This window comes from Scatophagus argus, chromosome 23 (genome assembly GCF_020382885.2).
Source record: "Scatophagus argus isolate fScaArg1 chromosome 23, fScaArg1.pri, whole genome shotgun sequence".
Lineage (NCBI taxonomy): Eukaryota > Metazoa > Chordata > Actinopteri > Scatophagidae > Scatophagus > Scatophagus argus.
The window spans coordinates 15,100,101-15,119,685 of record NC_058515.1 but is presented as its reverse complement, the minus strand read 5'-3'; the positions used below and the strand labels follow the sequence as shown (position 1 = coordinate 15,119,685).

Below are 19,585 nucleotides of genomic sequence, written 5' to 3'. Positions count from 1 at the left end.
TTTTCACAGAAATGAAGATCCCTGAGTTCGCTGCCAGCAAGTAAGACCTCAGTCAAAACCATCTGAATACTGTTGATGAAAGGGTTCCAGTGTACTCTGTAGTTTGACTTTGGAAACTGAGTTCCTCAAAATAACCTGTTCTGTAAAGTCAGTCTTTATCTCATAATGACCATTTCCACAACTTGACTTATTCTTTCTTTCTTTCTTTCTTTCTTCTTCTTTCTTTCTTCTTTCATTCTGTATGTCCCTTGAAGAAGAAGAAGAAGAAGAAAGTTCCCTCAGCTGTTTGACTTGTGGACTGAAGCAGAGACACAAAGCCTAAATGTATCTTTGCTTGGGCCCATAACACTCAGTGTTTTGTGTTCATGTGAACAAGTCAGAACAGGAGAACCGTGCTGACTTTGTGTTGTGTGTCGCCCTCTAGCTGTGATGTGGAGCACGACGACACTGTGGACAGCACCATCGACTGTGAAGACATGACTGAACGGTGAGCAGATGAAACGTCTCTCTGCAGGGTGCTGTCATCTCTGTGGTTAATGACACGTTACATCACATGTTTAATGTCATGTGATGTGAGGAGGGATGAAAGATAAACTCACCTGAGCTCACATTACTCATCTTTTCATTTTGGGAACACAACTGATCACATTCAGTGTGAACAGGAATCTGTGTGACATGAAGCTTCAACAGCTTCCCAGTTATAGAACATAACACAACACTGGGCTTCATCCTTCCATCTGTCACTCTGTCTCTTCACATGTGTGGAACAGCTGTGGTCTCCTGAATGAGACGATCTTCAGTTCCTGTCACAGCCACACCGACCCAACGCCCTACATAACCGCCTGCGCCGACACTTTGTGCAGTTATCCTGACGTGGACGGTCTCTACTGTCAGTTCATGGAGGCCTACGCCAGAGCCTGCAGCCTGCGGAGCAACGACACACTGGACTGGAGGACAGAAACGGGCTGCTGTAAGACTTCTCTCACTTCAGTTCAGTTCAGTGAAGCAGCCAAAGCAAACACATTAACAGAGTTTACACTTGAACTGAATTCATTAGATTGTTCCTCATTATTCCTGACATGTCTCTCTCTCTCTCTCTCTCTCTCTCTCTCTCTCTCTCTCTGTCCGTCAGCCTCCCCTCAGGTCTTCTGTCAGGACAGGATCTGCAGTGACCACGAGTTCTGTGCTCAGACAGTCGGTGGTGAACCCGCCTGCTTCTGTCGCGCCATTTTTGCCTCCCCGTACAGATCGACAGACTCTTATGGTACGACAGACTTGTGCAGAGTCCTGATGCTCAGAGGGAGGACGGTTTTCTCAGAAGGTTCATGAGAGCTGCTGATAACGAACCTTCAGCACTCGGTGTGTTCTAGATGTTTCTTATATGTATTCATGTCCCTCATTTGTGCTGCTGGATGTTCAGGTGAGCCAATGGTCTGCGACCAGACCTCTGCTTCAGTTACTCTGGTCGGGTGTCTCCTGGAGGAAAAAGGCTTTGACTACACAGCATTACATCTCAATGATGAGACCTGCAGGGGTGAGACAGACGAGCTGACCCACATGGTGACCTTCAGCTTCAACAGCAGCAACACCTGTGGGGCCGTGGTCACGGTGGGTTTTTGTCCTCCATGTGTTCACTCTCAACAAGCAGCCAAATCTGCTGAGCTTCTCCTGCTGTTTTCTAGTTTGGGACCTTCCTGTGGGTTTGGCTTCACCTCCTTAATTCCTAGTTATGTTGGCCATCTCCTGAAGCTTCCTCTAGCCAGTCAACACGTAAACAGTCATGAGGAACTTGTGCCATAACGACATCTGAATCCTGTGTTCCTGTAGGCAAACAACAGCCAACTGATCTACAAGAACACCATCACCAGCTCCTCTGATGTCATCAGTCACAACCAAGTTAACATCAACTTCACCTGTGTCTTTACTCAGCCAGACATCAACAGTAGGTCCTTCAGATTCAGAGACAGGTGAACAGTGGCTGTAAACTTTGTGTTTTGAAGTTGGTTGCCAGGATGTTTGTGAGTTTAAGGCAGCTGAAGTGTGTGCACTCTGCAGCTCTGTAGTCCAGCAGATCACATCTGGATCTTGGAATTACAATCTGACCATGAAGACCTACACCAACGCTGGCCTCACACAAGCTGTGGAGTCGGGCACTGAAGTCCGGTTGAACCAGAAGGTCTGGGTGGAGCTGGACACTGAGGGGCTGGAGGGCGGGTTATTTTCTGTGGTGACCGACACCTGCTGGGCAACTGATCAGGAATCACCCAGTGCGAGTCCGAGATACGACCTGATCATAGATGGGTGAGATTCACACAGAGATGGCAGCCGGTCGCTGCTGGTCCAAATGAATCAGGGATTCAGTAATCGATGTGATTTTTGTTCCCTGAAAACAAAGTGTGTTCTGATGTGATGAGTTTTCCTGTTTGTGAGCAGCTGTGCGAACCCTGCTGACCAGACGGTGGAGGTGCAGGGAAGCGGAATGGTGGAGGGAAGCGGAATGGTGGAGGGAAGCGGAATGATGGAGGGAAGCGGAATGATGGAGGGAAGCGGAATGGTGCAGGGAAACGGAATGGGACCATCCACCTCCTTCTCCTTCAACATGTTCCAGTTCCCTGGGAGCTCTGGTGACATTTACCTGCACTGCCAAGTCCACCTGTGTGCCCACGACATAGAGACCTGTACCCCGGTGGGCCTCCCAAACACACCACACACTCATGAACCAGCTGCTCGTCACTGGAGGACAGTTAGAACAGGACGTCTGCTGGCCTGCTGGTTCACACACATACAATAATCTGTGGTCACAGCGTCCCCGAGTTCCTGCTGAGGACATTTGTTTTACTGTCTTTCCTTGTTTCCTGTCCCCTCTGTTGTCCACTTCAAAATAAATGCTGAAATGTCCCAAACAATCTGCATAACAAGCAGTTAGAACAACAGTTGGACCGTTCTTCCAGTTGTGACCCCATTGACATAAACTGCATTCCTCTTGAACAATCAGCTGGAACCACATTTATTCCATTTAGTCCCAGGCATTTGCTGATGTGTAACCTGCAGGTGGCGCTGCAGCCACATGATAAATTTAGTGCAGAACTTGTGCAGTAGTCCTCTGTCTCGTTGACAGTAGAGCACTACACACTACTCTGCTGTGTGTTCCAGTATTAAACATGTACACGATCAAACTGAGGAACTCTGACACAACAGGTGCACCATCAGTCCAGAATGAATGCATGTGAGTTGGTCTTCTGAAGTCTGGACTCCGTCTCTCTCTCTCTAACATCTAGACTTGTAATGGAGGTTATCGGAGACGCAGATCTGCCAGCTTGGAATATGTAGACGAAGCACTATGGCCTGGACTGATTAGGTAAGACACAACTCTGCTGCTGACTGGTGTCAAACATGATGGTGTTAATCAGGCTGCAGGTTTGGAGACGACACATCAATCGCAGTTTTGTCTTCTCAGGCTGTCAAACGGTGACTCCAACTGACCGACAGGCTGTTGGCGCACACAAGGGTATCTGACTTTTGATTCATCCTGATCCAAAGTCTGGCTGCAAGAATCCTTTGGTTTTAGAAAGACGTCTTCTGAAGTGACAGATCAGGTCTGACTGCTGTGAAGTCATGCTAGCTCACAACATAATAAGTACACTTCTGCTGTCCTTCCTGGTGTGATTGGGTTGATTGAGTCCAGATTCCCCACGTGGTAAAACTGTTTTCTGCTGGATCTGCGAGGTACCACAGCATGTTAGCATCTGTTATTTGTCTGAGCTAGTTTTTGATGGAGCATTTCCCCATTTTGCCCACATTAGACTACAATGTCCAGTTTCAGCTTAACTGATGGATCTGAATGAAGTTGTGAGATGGTTCACCACCTCACACACACAGGGTCATTCCTTTATTCAAGCCCAGTGATAGTTTACGGCATATTTTTTGCAACTGGAAAACAATATAAAATAATGTAAAAACACTGTCAAAAAATTATAATTATTACATTACTGTTATCTCAGCCAAAAACATTAATAAAACTGGTATGTGGAACGATCAAAATCATGAGTGTGTTTCAGTTTAATTTTTCCACTTTTTTATTATTCTGATTATTTGGCGTAATGCTTGATGATGCAGTTACAGCCTGATTTGCATTTACTGATCACATTTATTTTTTTCTACCTGAAACCACACCACAGTAAACGTGAATTCAGTCTAGAGTCTGCATGTCCTGAAGAACTGCGTATGAATGCTGTCAGCTGTCATAGGACTTGGATGCTTTGCCTCACCTTCACATTTTTCCATTGTGTGTCTCACTGAGACTTGATTAAGTCCTAAATGTATCTCTACTCAATTAAAGGGTAAAATCTTATTTCCAAAACAAATACACCACTGACAGTCACAACTCAATTATCTACTTATTTATTGTGAGCAAGAGAAAAGGTTGCATCTCAGCTTGAAGCCATCAGCAATTGCTGGTAGTTGAAATGCTGGTGAAAGGCCATAAACATTTGTAGATAAACTGAGTATGTGAATATACCATCTTTGTACATTTGTTTGTAATTATATGACAGAAGAGTTGCTGTTACTGGTCCACATGTTCTGGAAGATTTCAAGAACAAATGGCAAATATTATGAGATTAAAATCAATTGTCAAGTGAGGTTTCGAGGTCTCTTTATTCAAATGGAAACGTATTTTGCAGTTCGTCTTGCAATCTGAAAATTCATTTTTCAGTTTTCAGTTCACTGCACAAAGTGTCAATGAAATCCTAAGTTCAGTTGAAATATTTTGATTACAAAACAGAAAGCGGTGTCCTTCAAATGTAAATGCAGTCTGTCAGTCCTCATCATGTCGAAGTCTTCAGTAAGAACATCACTTCCTCGTCCGACTAAGCTGTGGTGTTTGTCTTGACCATCGTAACGTCCAACTTCACGTCCACCTGAGAGCACAGGCAGGTTGTAGATAAACACCTACACATGCCTCATGCTGAAGCATTGTAATCTCATGCTAGCTAGTTAGCATTAGGGTAAAGTTAGTACCCTTGTAGCAACTTAAGCCATTGTTTGCAAAGTAATTTTGCTAAAGTTAGTTAAGCTTACTGCTAAGTCAGCACAGCTAAATAGGTTTGCTTATCTAAGTTCCATCCATCCATTTTCTATACCGCTTATCCGTCCGGGTCGCGGGGGAGCTGGAGCCTATCCCAGCTGACTACGGGCGAGAGGCGGGGTTCACCCTGGACCGGTCGCCATTCAATCGCAGGGCTGCTTAGCTAAGTTGATACACATTATCGTGTTTACAAGGTCTCCATTTTTAACTCCTTTTTTTTTAAAAAAACAAACAAAGACTGAACTGTTGTAAATCAAAAACCTGAAACAACTTAGTAGTTACTTTTTGGTCACAAGGGGACAATCCAGCTTGTGAATTTATAAAAATGGGTACTTCCGTGCTTATTTCCATTTCATTCTACTTTATTCTTAAATATTGTCCTTTTAACTCCATGCTTGTTTTCAGATTAAATTCAAGGCAAAACCACATTCAGTTTATAAAACATGCCACAGCGTTAAATATTAAACAAGTGGTTTTCAAACTCGTTTTTTCTTTTGTCTTCCAAAACTTCTCACGTGGTTTCATTTAAATCAGTGTTAAAAGCACAAAAGAAAAGAGACATAAAAGCGCTCACGGAGGATTCAGTTTTCAGTGTTTATTGTCAGATACGCGACTGAAAGCGTGAAATATTTTGTTAAATCTAAAATTAAGTTCTGTAAATTTACAGCAACTGTCACAAAATGCTCACGCATGTCTCACTTGGAGTGTGAGAACAAATCAAAATTCGTTTGTCCAACAGCTCGGCCACACCTGTAATGTGACTTTCAAGGCTACCTCGGGAAGTGGGAAATTCCACTTCGGCAGACCGCAGTATGTTGCTGTGTTTGTACTATTGAGTCATAGCTGTACGTTACCCTTCAACACATCGCTGACGAGTTCATTTGTCCCCGCTGTCGTTCTAACCGGAAGTAAACCTGGCGTCTGTTTGTGCTTCTGTTTTTTGTGTTAATCTGTACACGCTGCGTTAAAAGTTTGCTTCTGCATAAGAAGCTGCAGGTGCGTTCAGGGTGGCAGCAGAGCATTTTAGTGACGTTTTACTGCATGTGTTCAGGCGCAGCTTGTGACTTCGGCCTGCCAGTGCGCTGAACGGGTGAATGTTCCCAGTGTTCGTGAACGTCTCACGCGGTGGAACGTGCCGAGCTGACTGACGGAAGCTCAGTGAGTCGCTGCTTCTCTTCGCGTCTCGAGCTGTCTGTGGTTCCAGCAGGACGACAAACTGCAGCAGCCGCGTGTCGGTGATGTATTATCATCTTTTCCAGGTAGCCGCTCTGCTGTGCTGCTGTTCAGGTGTGTGACACTTTGCTCCTTCACTTACCTGCCTGCGTGGGGGTATTAAACGCATCTGAAGGGATTTGGCTGAGTGCTCTCTGGGGTCTAACGTGGCCGTGTTTCTGCCACATGGCTGCGCGTGAGCATTGAAACGGTTTGTCATGAATGTGAAGAAACACCTGAGAGTGACAGTTTGGCGGTGATTTACGGTTCCTCCTCAGTCCTGCAGGTGATGACGTCACAGGTTAATCAGTGCCTGTTTGCGACAAACGACGGCTGCGCCTACAGTAGAAAACTTTTCCAATGGAAAACTTCTGCATGTCAGCCAGATTCGAGCTTTAGATTGCAGCTGGTCCACATTCCTCTGTCAGTCACCAGGAGCCGCTTCCTGTTATTATGTTAGCGGAGGCAGGAATGCAGACGCCGTTATGTGCTCAGCAGGGAGTTGCATACCTGTCCGCACAGGTGTGGAGGATTTGCGAGGATGAAACACCCTTTCATGTGCCTGTCATTCCAGTTCAGGGAAAATACGAGACTGCGTGGCCATGGAAACCTCTTGTTGAAACTTCTGAATGGAAAAAGACTGGTTACAGTACGGTCTTTGTAGAGGCGCACTTTGACCAGTTTGACCAGCTTTGACCAGTCCCCCAGATGGATGGATGGATGGATGTACACTGACATCCGGTCTGAATCTTTTCACTCTGTGTTCGAGCTTCTGAATACTTAACAAAAGCCTGAAGTCAGTCGAAACTCAGCCTGGCAAAAATGAGCTGCAGTACCGTCTTTGACCACAGTATAGGAGTCAAAGGGGCGCTGTTTCGACATTACAGGTGAGGCATCCTTTTCTCAAAGTTAACAGGTGAAGAGTGCTCCTCAGCTGCACCGTGTCGGTGTCTCATTACTGTCGGCAGCTGCCAGTTTTACCATAATAAGGCTGAACTTTTGAGTTTTTGTCTCTGAGACGAGTCAGGAGACCTGCTGATTGAGCTTTTGTCACCACTTTAGGGGCTCAAGTTTGGGTTTCTTTCCTAATATTATGTCACAGAAGGCAGACCAAATTGTATAACACAATGCCCAGTCTATAGTGCCTGGCTCTAATTTAAATGTTTGTGTGTTTCTGTAGGAGAATCCTCTTTGCATGGTCCTCCTCAGACGGTCCTGGCCTTCGCAGGAAGTGATGTCATTCTTCCCTGCAGTTTCAACATCACTGACAGCGACGAGTTTCCAACGGTGGAGTGGTCCAGGTCAGACCTGCAGCCAGACGTCATCTTCCTGTACCGGGGTGGCTGTGAGACGTTGGAGATGAAAAATCCGGCCTATCAGTACAGGACAAGCTTCGTCGCCAAAGAACTGAAAAACCGAAACATATCGCTGAGGATCTCCAACGTGCAGCTGTCTGACACGGGGACGTACCGGTGCATGAGGCTCTGGAAGGACGCCCCTCGGGACATTACAACAGTGGAACTTGTTGTGGGTACGTCTCGTCGGCTTGTTCATGCCAAAGGTCTTTGGGTCCATATTGTCTGGGGGTTTATTCAGGTCCTGAAAGTGCTGCACGGGGCTCAGAGTTTGGTCCTAGTCCAGTCTGGTCCGGTTCATGCGGGACTAGAAAGATAGATACTTTATTCATCCCCAAGGGAAATTCACTACACTCGATCCATCCAAATTCAAGCCCAACCCTGATCCGACCACGGTCTTTGTCCTCCTGTCCACCTGTCAGAGTCCCTCAGCAGGACGGCGGACCCTGAGCTGCTCCTGATGTGAATGAGAAAAGAAGAAACTTTAGACCCGATTGAACATTCACAGGTTTTTAAATCAGTTCGCTTTCAGACTCTGGGTCCTTTTTGGATTAACGTTACTGTAATTTAAAATATTTAGATTTTGGACTTATGCTTTTTAAAGATTAGCATGGAAAAACACGATGTATAGATCACCGAATAATGAAAATGCAGCTTGACGTTACGCTGTAATGTGTCATTCTTCCACTGGACTCGCTTGTTACCAAAGTGAATGAATGTCAAGCGTCCATTGTTGAATTGCACTCACAGATCACGTCAGACTCTCAGTTATACCTGAGGCTTAAGTCCTGTAATTTCATTGACATGCAACTTCCTGTTCTGAAATGTTCCTGAAGCTGTAAGGGCAGCCAGGAGTTTGACCCAGAGGAGAGTGTGGATAAAACCACAACCTGAGAGGACGCCGTGTAGGTCGGGCGTGGCGTCGCATGTTGAGGCGGTTAGTCATTAACCCGCTTCTGTGTGGGGGGAAGCTGCACCTTGTTTTATGAATGGAAAAAGAGCTCACGGCTGAAGTGACTGAAATGTCTGCCTGTCATATTTGTACAGTTTGGAACACTCAAAGGTCCCTCCTGGCCATTTGCTCGTTTTTCTAGGTGCGGTTTCTGAGCCGCAGCTCTCGGTGGTTTCGGCTGGGAGTGCAGGAGTGACCGTTGAGTGTGAGGCCACCTGCTGGCTGCCCAAGCCTGACGTCAGGTTTCTGGATGAGCGGGGAAACGACGTCCCCTCTGATGGCCCCAAAACAAGTGAAGAAGCCAGGGGATGTTTTACTGTGAGAAGTCGAGTGACCCTCCAGGATGCCACCAGCAGGTTCAGCTTTAGTCTTTACCACTCAGAGAAAGTTTCACCAACTGTGACAAACATTACACGTCTGACTAATAAACTAAACTTTCTCTGCGCCGCAGGGTCACGTGCAGAGTTCATCAGTCGGAGACAAACCAGACGAGGGACAAGTCGGTGATCGTACCAGGTACACCTGAGCTTGAGCTGCTCACCTGCTTGTTTGACCTCTTTAATGTGTTTGCTTTTGCTACTGACAGCATAACAGAAAGAATCCCCACAGAGAGAAACCTTTTTGTTCAGGACTAAAACCCTTTGAGTCGCTCTCGCTGTGATCACCAGACTCCATTTACAGAATCAGCAATTTTATCACTGTGACGCACACTTAAGCTAAATTCAACAGAGTTTAATAAGTGGATCAGTTAAGGGTTTCTTTTGAGTTAGTAGTTGTTGAAACATGGCGCCAGCAGACCCTACCTGATGGTTCACAGTCACTGTTAATGGGCCACTGAATGGAGCCGAGCCTTACTGTTACCAAGTCAACCTGTGGTGTTCCTGCTGTGACACACCTGGATGTGTGCTGTGAATCAGAATGGGTGGAGTCACACAGCAGCTCATGACACACAGCAAAACTTGTTGCGCCTGTTGGTCGCTTCAGACACAAAAACATGAAACAGTCGAGTCCAGCCTGAAAAGTTACCTTTTCACCTGCGTGCAAATACATTTCTTCGATTTTTAATCTCGGTCCAGTAAGTTTCCAGGAAATAACAAGCTGAGGTCGCTTATGGATAAATCTCTTATCCACATGGGAAGGAGACAAGCTTAGTTTGCTAAATTCACAGACAATGCGAAAGCAGCCTGAAATCTCCTTGTGTCATATACAGCACTTATATCACATAAGAAAGAAAGAAGATGGCGGCGCTCATTAGTGCAGCGGCTTCTCGCGCTCCCGGGTTTAAGCCCCCTTTTTGTACTTTTTGTGTCGGTCTAAAGGCCAACTCTGCCTGTCTCGTTTGTGTGAACAAGCGTATGAGGTACAGTCGAACCGAACTTTTTAAAAAATCTTGCACAAGAACTTTGCGCTACTCTTTTCAATTGCACTGCTCTGCCTTTTGCACAATACCGCTGCGAATATTGTTGTCATCCCTGACATTGTTCATATTTTTTTATTCTGGTGGTTCTTATATTTCTTATATTTATATAGTGCTGTTTCATATTTATAGTAGTTGGTATTGGTTATTGGGCTTACACCAGGACCAGGGAAACTGATTTCGTTCCACCTCATGTGTCTACATGTGTGAAATGACAATAAAGCTCCTTGAATCCTTGAATAATGTACTTCATTGTCATTTCAGTTGACTTCAGGAGCTACTGTTTCTCTGTCGCTGCCTTCACTGCTGGAGGGACCATTTTACTTGGCTTGCTCTTGTCTGGATTAGCCACGTTGTTATGGAAGCTAAGTGGCAAACGTGGTAAGTCAGCAACACTGACACAATGTTGTAACTCACATTAAATAGTGACTGAGAGGTTTCCGTCTTGCAGTAACACAAGAGGTCCACATGATGGCAGAAGATCTCCACTCGATCAGCCAAGTGACATCGTAACGCCTTAATCTGAATCAGTTTCAGACTTCAGACTTTAAATATGTCAAGTTTCTATAATGAGTACCTTTTAAATGCAACAAAGAGGTTTGATAAAATAGGAATGATCCAGTGAAAACAGTCGTAAAAACATAGAATATCATGATGATAACAAGTCTAAAAAAACGTGGTTTATCTTTAGCATGTTGGTGTGATTGTGGTGACTCTGAAATGAACTCAAGTGACACACAGTAAGATTCTAAATTAATTCAGAATTAATGTACTTATCACCACCCACGTTTTGGAATAAAACTGTGCCACGGACACATGGTGGTCAGGCTCATTCTTTTTAAAGGGTAATTCCGTGCTGTTGCTACAGCTTTGGCTTTATTTTATTTGTTTGGCCTTGTGGCTATCAGTTTTAATATGATCGTACTTACCAAGTTTGTTACTGACATCACTGAACCTTGTTGATTCTGACACTTTCTTTGTTTTTTCTGTATTTACACAGCAGAGGTTCACAGATTTCGGATGGTGAGGCGGCCGTCGGATCAAACCACACTGAGTGGTACTGAAAGTCATTCCCTCCTGCAGAGTGTGGTGGTTGACAGCCCTGACAACAGTGTGAACAGCACCGATGAGAGGCTGCAAGAGCTCGATGTGAAACTCCAAGAGAAAGATGAGATCATCCGCCGACTACAGAACCTCAACAAATCCCATCTGTGTCCTGCTTGCCGGCCTGTGGAGCCAAAGATATCCTGCAGGGCTGCAGCCTCCACCAGCAACTTACACCAGAATAAGGATCCAAAACCTGGCGTCTTGAGATGGAATCGATCACATGGCCACCTGGTCAGAAGAAACAACAGTAGCCCTGCCATTTTGTCTTTGGCCAACGCGCCAAAGAAAAATTCCAGCCAAATTGTTCATTCACTGAGTTTTTCTCCTGGTTTGCCTGGTCCAAAAGTTCCCAAGCTTCAGCGTCGACATTCCTTCAGGATCCCGTCGTCAGCCAGGTCCGGCGACCCCTTCACGCCCCTGTCCGATGTAGCTGAGGAATCAGAGCTGTTAATCCAGTGACAAAGAGCACAGATCAGCACACAACAGTAAAACGTTTGGTGTTGCATTTCTTCAAACCTTAGCTAATAATTTTCTGCAAGGCCGGATAACCCCGTTTTTTTTTAATCCCTTATTAATTTAATTAAAGAACTTTACTGCTGCTAGTTGGTGGACTTTGTTTCCTTCGGACGGAGCTAAGTTAGCTATTTGCTCTGCCCATTTCCAGTCTTTAAGCTAAGCTCACTGCCTTATTTTCCACACAGATATGAGAGGTTTAAAACTTCTGGTCTTCTTCTTTTCCTCAGATGTCTTCTTATCTTCTCCTTTGAACACAAAAACTGTTAGTTAGCAAGAGCCCACTGATAGCCAGTTAGCTCAGCCCCACAGGGTGCTGCTTTCCTGCGTTTTGTTGTGACTCAGCAGAATTGAGAGTCCGTAAGACATAAGTTGGTGCAGGTTCTGCTGTCTAACGTTATGCTACATGCTATAATACTTTAATGCGAAGCCTGGTTTTGATCTGCTCGGCTTGTCCTGTTAAAGTTACTGCAGGGCACTGTTAATACAACCTGTGCACGTTTCAGACTGAAACTCCAACCGAAATGCTTCACTTTGCCTCTACAGTGTGATGTCAGCATTTCTTAATGCCGAGAACTCACTGACATGCAAAATTCCCACTCCCAAGTTGAAATGTAGCTGCTGCCATGTTTTGTGAAGCCACACCAGGCTAAAGTCTTTTATTTATTATTGTGATGTTAAACTTGAATGGTTGTTGTGAGAAATGAAAGCACAGTGCGTCACAGCTGTCCCGATGGACTCGATGAGACAAATGCGACACCCAGTGGTAAACTTTGGTACACCCTCATAACAAACTGGGTCGAAAACTTTTACACTGCCCCAAGCCCTAAATTAAATTAAATTCTTAAAACTTCAAACCTGCATGTTGTTTTAATGTCTGAATGGAGCGTATGTTGAAATGAAAACAACAATGCAGGTTGTTACCAGTTTGTGGAAAAAAAATCCTAATTTTCATCCCCAGTTTTGGTTGTGCTCACTTTTTCTGCTTTTTTTATGCATTAAACACACACTCACTTTATTTATGGTTTAGGATTTTATTTCTGGGGTTGTAAATAGGGGTTCCTGTATTTAAAATTGTTTTTCATTTAATTGTGTAAATTATGTAAATAGTACATTTGTTTTTCATTTTTTAATTTTTCTTATAAATAAAGCACTTTCTCGGATTCATTTCAGCGTTCACTTCATTCAGACAATACTGGTCTTACAGCTGAATATAACTAAATAGCGCCCCCTGGTGAAAGTACTTTAACATTGCAGTTTTTCCTTATTTTTTTCTTTGTATCCTATCTGGATGTCATCTTTTCACGTTTCCTCAGGATTTTGTCATCTTCTTCTTGCAGGTGAAGTGTCAAAAATGTGGACACGCATCTCATGAATGTGAATCTTGCTGGTGGATCAAAGTGGATTCATTTAAAATAAAAACAAACAGGCATTCGTCTCAGGTTACAGAAACGTTGCTCTGTGTCTGCTCACGTCAAGCAGCTGTTAATGTGTCCGCACTGTGTTTAAGTCTTGTTCAACAAGGTTAAGGTGTTTCAGACCAGCAGCTACTGCAACACCTTGTAGAGATGTGAAGGTGGAGTTTCTGAGAGGAAGTGCAGATGTCAGTCAGTCAGTCTGTCTGTCTGTTGCTGTTGGTACAGGATGCAGTTAGCAACGTTCTGCCTGACGCTGTGTGAGTACAAACATGACACTTCTTCATCTTCTTTTGTGTGAAAAAAATTATAATTTTTGTATTTGCTCTTTTTCTGCTATGTTGTTCGCTTACCCATCTTGATTAATTTTTGTTTGTCCTTTTTATTAGAATTTTTCTTTTTCTCTCCATCTATCATGAACTCACTTGTTCTCATTCATTGAACCTTTTTATTTTTCATTCTTTCTTTTCACATTTTTCCTTCCTCTTCTATGCTTTTCACACTTTCCTCAACTGTTCTTTTTACCTTTTCCTTTCTCTCTCTGTTTTCCCTTTTATTTTATCTCTCATTTCTTCCTGTCTTATTTTGCTTTCTTGTTACGTTCTTGCTTTCACGTATTTCATATTACATCTTTATTTTCATCTGTCTTTTGGCCATTCTTTCATCATCTTTCAACTGTTTTTCCTTAAATCTTTCCCTCACTCTTTCCTTCCTTCCTTCCTTCCTCCCTCCCTCCCTCCCTCCCTCCATCCCTTGCTCGGAGCAGCCTGTCTCCGGGTCAGCCCTGATAGGTCTCAGTTCTTCAGGTACGACTTCATCTCTCTGAGCTGTGAGGATCAGCTGAACTCGACCGGTTGGAAGGTGAAGAGGAAAACGGCGGCGGGCGGAGTCATGCCCTGCTCCTCCAGCTGGGGCTCTGCCTCCTCGGGCTCTACCTGCATCATCAGAAACGCCTACCCCTCTGACAGCGGGCTCTACTGGTGTCAGTCTGGAGACGGGGAGAAGAGCAATGGCGTCAACATCACCATCACTGGTACGACACACAATGCTGGAAATGTTTAGTTTAACAGACCAGAATTTAGTGTAGAAGTTCCCTCAGGGTCATTGAATTTCCCTCTGGATCAACAAAATGTCTATCTGTCTATCTATGATTGATGACATGTTTCGAACTGCGAAGGGTTTGGGTTGTAAGTGAACCTCTAATGTGAAGAAAATCAGCCATCAGTGGTGTTTCTCTTTGCTTTACAGATCGCACTGTGATCCTGGAGAGTCCTGCCCTCCCTGTGTCGGAGGGAGCTGCTGTCGTCCTGCGCTGCAAAGCTGAGGCCAAGTCCTCCGACCACAGGTTTAATTTCTATAAAAATGACCGAGCCATCAGTACGAACTCCACAGGACAGATGACCATCCACAGTGCTTCCAAAGCTGATGAAGGACTCTACAAGTGCAGCATCTCTGGTGGTGGAGAATCACTCAGCAGCTGGCTGGCTGTTGAAGGTGAGATTAACAGTACAGTTGTTGCAGGATTCAGTTTTGTTTTGCTAGTAGCAGCTAATGTGGCCTGCAGCAGAGATCAGGATCAGACAGCTGGGGCACATCATCAGATTTGTCTCTTTTTCAGACTTAAAATCCAAACACAGAGCTTAATCTGAAACCACATAAAGATTTTTCAACTAGCAAACTAAGCTAACTTAGCTCACTAACGTTACAGCTCAGATGAGGAGGACGTCGTTAATGTTAAAATTTCCTTGGATTCTATTGTGTTTTCATCAAAGAGCTTTGTATGAAACAGGTTTAGGAAACTGCTTTACATTTGCATCATGTTCTTCTAGTGCCTTGTTGTGAAATAGATTTAATAACAGTTGATGCCAGTGAGAACAGCATTCGGCAGGCCTCAGTGGGTAAAAGTTGATTTATCTTTCCAGCTTCTCCTCCACCTTCGGCTTCACCTCCACCTGACAATTCCACTTCAGTTTCTGTCTCCAGACTGATGTGTCACCTGGTGGTGGGAACTCCTTACCTGCTGTCCACCATCTTGCTGGGATTCATATACAAAGACAGGAAGCGAGGTAGGACCACCCCTGAGATGATGATTGTATGTTCATTAATCAGATGAAGCGTTGTTGAGTGGTTAGCGAGCTGTTGGTTCCTGAAAAAAATTTTGGTCACTTCATGCAGCTTTCAAGCTTTGTGTGATGAGTGTTTGATACCAAAGAAAGGCAGCTAAAAATATTCAGGTGTCGTCTGCATAACTGATGACTTCAGTGACCGTATTTACACACAATGTGACCAGTAATCAGAGTGAAGTGTTTAGTCTGAAGAAGATGTGAAACTTGTGACTCTGTACACATGAAAAGGTTCATCCTTCGAACTTAACTGGCTCACTTTGTGTCAAACCTTTTCACATCAGACTCGTCAGTGAGTGAGTGAGTCATTTTAGAAAGGCAGACATCGTACTCGACCTTATTTCTTGTGATGGTTAGCCTGCGATACAAACGTCCACAATCTCATCAACTGCTTCATTTGGATGTAAAGTCCAACACTGCAACATAAGCAGGTGAGGGAGTCTTTGTCTTCGTCAGTAAACAAACCCAAACATCTTCCTCTGAGTAAAGCCTTCACCTGATTATTAAGACAGAAATCCACTGTTTTCATAGAAACCAAGTCGCTGTCTTTCTGCTCACAGCAGCTCGGATGGTTGCAGAGAGAAGAGGCAGCAACGATGTCATCATGGAAATAGTCGTATAGGCCTGCAAACTGGTAAAAGAAAGTCTGTGTCATATGACCTGGCACCACAAAAAGTCTCTGCGGCCGATTTTTACCACCAACATTCATTTGAATTATATGCAGTGTTTGATGCCAGCAGAGACTGCAGAGACAATCCAACGAGTTTACAAAGTCATGTGACAACAAAATTTTAAGCCAAAACATGGTTTTAACCCCAACCCCAATGTGGTTTTTGTACCTAAACCTAATCTGAGCTTAAGCACACAAAATAAACTTTATGTTCCAACATATGAGTGTTGTTTGGTATACGTTTGGTCTGTACCCTAACCCTGAGAAAAGGAAGTGGAGGAGGCACGCGATCGAATGTGTTGGTGGTTTTCATCATTTGAACTTATGTGAGGTGTGAAGTTTTAGTCCACTTGTCTACTGTTTTGTTTTCTTTCTGTTTGACATTTAATTTGCCAGAATTGACCTTTGCAAAATTAAGAGGTGACACAAATAGCTTTAAGTGTTTTATTCTTCTGAGATGTAAATGTTTGCTCGAACAGGCCAAGCTCAAACATGACAGCAGTTTGTAAAGTGATTTACTGCGTCAGCGGTTCTGCCTGCGTGGGTTACTTCTCAGAAACAAAAGCAGGACATTCAGCCACAAAACAGGCCAACAGTTCTCAGTACTGAACATGTTCAATTTCAACCATAAATGCTGGAGAGAATTAGTTGGCCCATATTTTGTTTTTCAGTGCGACTGGAAACTGTTGTGGTTTTCTTTCTGAATCAAGCTGTTTTGTTGTTTTGCCAAAACATAAAAAGTTAAATTCACTGATAACAGAGCATCTTGACCTTTCCTGATGTGCGCTGATTTTTTTTATAGAACACAGTGAAACAGGATAAGAAAATTAACTCTGAAGTCAAAACAATTTTTTAATGGATTGGTCATCAATATAATACTTGATTAATTAACACTTTGTATGTTTGTGTGAAAGTTTTCCTGAACTTTATGGCTAATAACTGAATGAAAACACGAGTCTTATATATGAGACTGAATTAGTTTAATTTAGTCAGACATGTCAGTATTAATCAAGCTTATTGTTTGATCGTTTATTTTTTTTGAGTATTTCAAAGGACAGTCATCAAGATTATTGTTGTTGTTGCGGCTCAGAATTACTCCAGATGTTCACAGATGTGAACACATAGAACCAGACATGGCTCCAGACAGTCAGCACCTAAACAACAAAACAGGTCTCGGGTCAGTGCCTTGCAACATGGCTGCTGAACGTTTCCTGTTCTTCCTCTGGCTGTAACTGTTTGGTTAAAAGCTCTGCAGTCTGTGATAACCCGACTAAACACTGTGATGACGGCATTGACATGTGTGACGTAATTTGGAGCCAGAGTCCGTGCAGTGGTTGGGTGGAACTGCACTACAGACTTTACTTTGGAGCTGACAGTCGATGCTGTGATCTCTGCATCATAACGTTACAGAGCTGTGAGAGAACTTATGGTGAAGAACCCGACACTTACTGATTATTCCGTATCTCCCCCCACACAATGACGATAATGACGAGAATCACAACGCTGATGCCAATGACGACACTTGTCTCAACTGTGTGACCTGAAAGAGGAAAAGAAAAGCGACTTGAAGATTTGCGCTTCGCTGCAGGTTTCCAAACACCCGTCCAGCCACACAAATGCTTCACAGACTGTTTGTACTCCGCATTGTGCTCGGCTGTGTGAGAACAAAATGTCCAAACCAAGCTGACGAAGTTCGCTGTGGCCACGTAACACAGAATTAGCAGGCTAATTGTCACAAAATCTGATAAAATGATGAATCCTCGCTGTACCCACCAACAGTGAGGCTAACGTCACAGCTGTCCTGCAGGCTGTTGGTGCTAAAGGAGCATCTGTAACCTCCAGAGTCAGAGAGCTGAACTGAGGACAGTTTCAGGGACAGGTTTCCTTTGGTCAGACCCTGGTGGAACAGAGACGTCCGTCCTTTAAAGTCCTCCCCCCGTGCCGTATGACTGTCTTTTCCGTCTCGATACAGGTGTACAGTGTGGTTACGGGGTCCGTGACTCCACTCCACGCTCATGTTTGACGCATCCAGTGGGGGGTTGAGGTGGCACTGCAGGGTCACGGCCTCGCTGACTGCTGCTTCGACTGGCCTGGAAGGGCAAACCACCTTGGGGTCTGTTGGAGAAACATTCATTAGACCCGAGGAAAGAGTTTTTCACGGTTAGCAAACCTAAAAAAAATTCCCTTTCTCATTTTGTAACCCGACTCCTTTTAATCCAGTCCTGGCAACGGACAGAGACATGAATTTAGTGACTTTTTCTTTTGCTGAAAGTTTAGTTACAAGTGAAGCTTGACTACTGAAGGCCATGAGCCAAACTATGAGAAGCACTTTGCTTGTACAACAAATGCAAACATTCAAATGCAGACACTCAAGGCAGAGTTAGTGCAGTTTGACAGTTTAAAGAGAAATTCCAGTATTTTTAAACCAGGGCCATATATCTACCCAAGCCGGTGTGTGCGTTGAGGTGATTTACTGGATCAATACCAAAGGTTTTGATAAAAAAAGATACAAGGTGCAAGGCAAAACACAGGAGGATAAAATCTTCAAAATAAAACAGGAAACAACTAATGCTAAACCCCAAACATGACTTCTAAAGTGGAACTGTAATGTAAATGATGGGAAACCTGAGCTGCTGTGTGGTTAGGATTAGGGAAAGAGTTGAGTTTGAAGTACTTCCTTCATTGGACCTGTGTCGTCATGGTTACGGTAAAATAAAAAACAGCCTTATTATGGAGCGATGGCTGTCATGGTTCAGGAGAATACAATGTTGACAGTTAGAAAAGGGAAACGAACAGCGGTCTTCATTGTTAAAAGCAGTCATTCTCCCGCCGCCACCTCACCTGACCGCCTCCTTTGTTCCTGTCATAACTACTGCTGCCACTAGGGGGCCTCATCACTTGAACCTGAACGCACTTAGACTTAGACTCAGACTTCCAGTCTTGCCTCCTCTGTATGTCTTTCCTTTCCTCCATGTACATTTAATTTCTTTAATGTGTGCTGGGGCTGCAACTAATTATTCTCACGGATTAATGTGCAGATTATTTATGCTTTGATTACAGTTTCCCAGAGCCAGAAGTGACGTCTTCAAGTTTTTGGTCCACAATTCAAAGACTGTTCATATACTGTCAGAAACGACAAAGAAAAGCAGCAAATCCTGACATTTAAGAAGCTGGAAGAATTAAATGTTTCACATTTCTGCTTGAAAAATGACTGAAATGGATGATCAGATTAACTGAGGCAGATTCTTTGTTAAAAACAAAGACACACTCACAGCTAGGCCTTCAGTCAAAATGAAAAGGTGTTTCATACCTTGTGAGGAGGCCACGACAGCTCGAGTGAGCAGCAAAACCACAAGTCCCACTTTCCCCTTCATGATGCGCACTCAAACCAGTGCAGCGAGCAGGACGAAGACTTCACACTGCAGGAAATGAGGTGACCACAAACAACAGGTCTCTTTGTCACTGCAGGGCGAAATGACTTTAAATACTGACTGATTATTTAAGTTAGGAAGAGGAGGGAACATAGGAGGAGGCAAACGGTTACTGACAGATGTGTAAAAGCCACCATGTGCTGCTCTCACCACAAGGGGGCAGTGTGGCATCACTGCACAGCAGGTCCTCTGAGTCAACTGTCGAAATCCCAGTTGTTCACAAGAGAAGAGGGTCATCTGTGGTGGTTTAAACAGAAGCCACGAGGAGGCCAAAGTGTGTGATCCGTCTGGCCTTCGCTCGGCC

At 44.2% G+C, this 19,585-nt stretch overlaps 5 protein-coding genes across 12 annotated transcripts; 4 read left to right on the top strand and 1 right to left on the bottom strand.

The window, feature by feature from the left end:
- The first annotated feature begins 11 nt into the window (after nucleotides 1-11).
- On the top strand, nucleotides 12-2,087 carry LOC124055045 (mucin-2-like). Its single transcript, XM_046381639.1, has 6 exons — nucleotides 12-40; nucleotides 425-487; nucleotides 771-970; nucleotides 1,133-1,264; nucleotides 1,421-1,608; nucleotides 1,828-2,087. The coding sequence occupies exons 1-6, from the start codon at nucleotides 12-14 to the stop codon at nucleotides 1,969-1,971; spliced, it is 756 nt and encodes a 251-aa protein (XP_046237595.1). The 3' UTR covers nucleotides 1,972-2,087.
- A 17-nt stretch (nucleotides 2,088-2,104) lies between these two features.
- LOC124054334 (uromodulin-like) lies at nucleotides 2,105-4,313 on the top strand. Its single transcript, XM_046380209.1, has 5 exons — nucleotides 2,105-2,301; nucleotides 2,434-2,464; nucleotides 2,555-2,686; nucleotides 3,279-3,358; nucleotides 3,458-4,313. Exons 1-5 carry the CDS (start codon nucleotides 2,105-2,107, stop codon nucleotides 3,480-3,482), a joined length of 465 nt encoding a protein of 154 aa, XP_046236165.1. The 3' UTR covers nucleotides 3,483-4,313.
- A 1,791-nt stretch (nucleotides 4,314-6,104) lies between these two features.
- LOC124054304 (butyrophilin subfamily 3 member A2-like) lies at nucleotides 6,105-12,809 on the top strand. 5 transcript variants are annotated; one of them, XM_046380141.1, is made up of 6 exons: nucleotides 6,105-6,373; nucleotides 7,479-7,829; nucleotides 8,748-8,961; nucleotides 9,057-9,121; nucleotides 10,287-10,403; nucleotides 11,026-12,809. In XM_046380141.1, exons 1-6 carry the CDS (start codon nucleotides 6,325-6,327, stop codon nucleotides 11,586-11,588), a joined length of 1,359 nt encoding a protein of 452 aa, XP_046236097.1. In that variant the 5' UTR covers nucleotides 6,105-6,324; the 3' UTR covers nucleotides 11,589-12,809. The 5 variants fall into 5 exon arrangements, with proteins under 5 accessions (XP_046236097.1, XP_046236100.1, XP_046236098.1 ...); XM_046380144.1 differs by having other exon boundaries at nucleotides 6,106-6,321; nucleotides 11,023-12,809; XM_046380142.1 differs by having other exon boundaries at nucleotides 6,106-6,345; nucleotides 11,023-12,809.
- A 143-nt stretch (nucleotides 12,810-12,952) lies between these two features.
- Nucleotides 12,953-16,071, top strand: LOC124054321 (Fc receptor-like protein 5). Of its 4 annotated transcripts, none has more exons than XR_006842347.1 (6): nucleotides 12,953-13,317; nucleotides 13,824-14,090; nucleotides 14,306-14,551; nucleotides 14,980-15,123; nucleotides 15,465-15,611; nucleotides 15,741-16,071. XR_006842347.1 is itself a non-coding variant. In XM_046380193.1 (5 exons), the coding sequence occupies exons 1-5, from the start codon at nucleotides 13,287-13,289 to the stop codon at nucleotides 15,800-15,802; spliced, it is 747 nt and encodes a 248-aa protein (XP_046236149.1). In that variant the 5' UTR covers nucleotides 12,953-13,286; the 3' UTR covers nucleotides 15,803-16,071. The 4 variants fall into 4 exon arrangements, 2 of the variants coding, with proteins under 2 accessions (XP_046236149.1, XP_046236148.1); XR_006842348.1 differs by having other exon boundaries at nucleotides 15,712-16,071; XM_046380193.1 differs by lacking the exon at nucleotides 15,465-15,611 and having other exon boundaries at nucleotides 15,744-16,071.
- Nucleotides 16,072-16,375: 304 nt separating this feature from the next.
- On the bottom strand, nucleotides 16,376-19,547 carry LOC124054333 (myelin-oligodendrocyte glycoprotein-like). The gene is made up of 5 exons (XM_046380208.1): nucleotides 19,432-19,547; nucleotides 19,161-19,269; nucleotides 17,624-17,965; nucleotides 17,300-17,390; nucleotides 16,376-17,004 (listed from the first exon to the last, which is right to left on the bottom strand). Exons 2-5 carry the CDS (start codon nucleotides 19,222-19,224, stop codon nucleotides 16,998-17,000), a joined length of 504 nt encoding a protein of 167 aa, XP_046236164.1. The 5' UTR covers nucleotides 19,225-19,269; nucleotides 19,432-19,547; the 3' UTR covers nucleotides 16,376-16,997.
- Nucleotides 19,548-19,585: the final 38 nt, after the last annotated feature.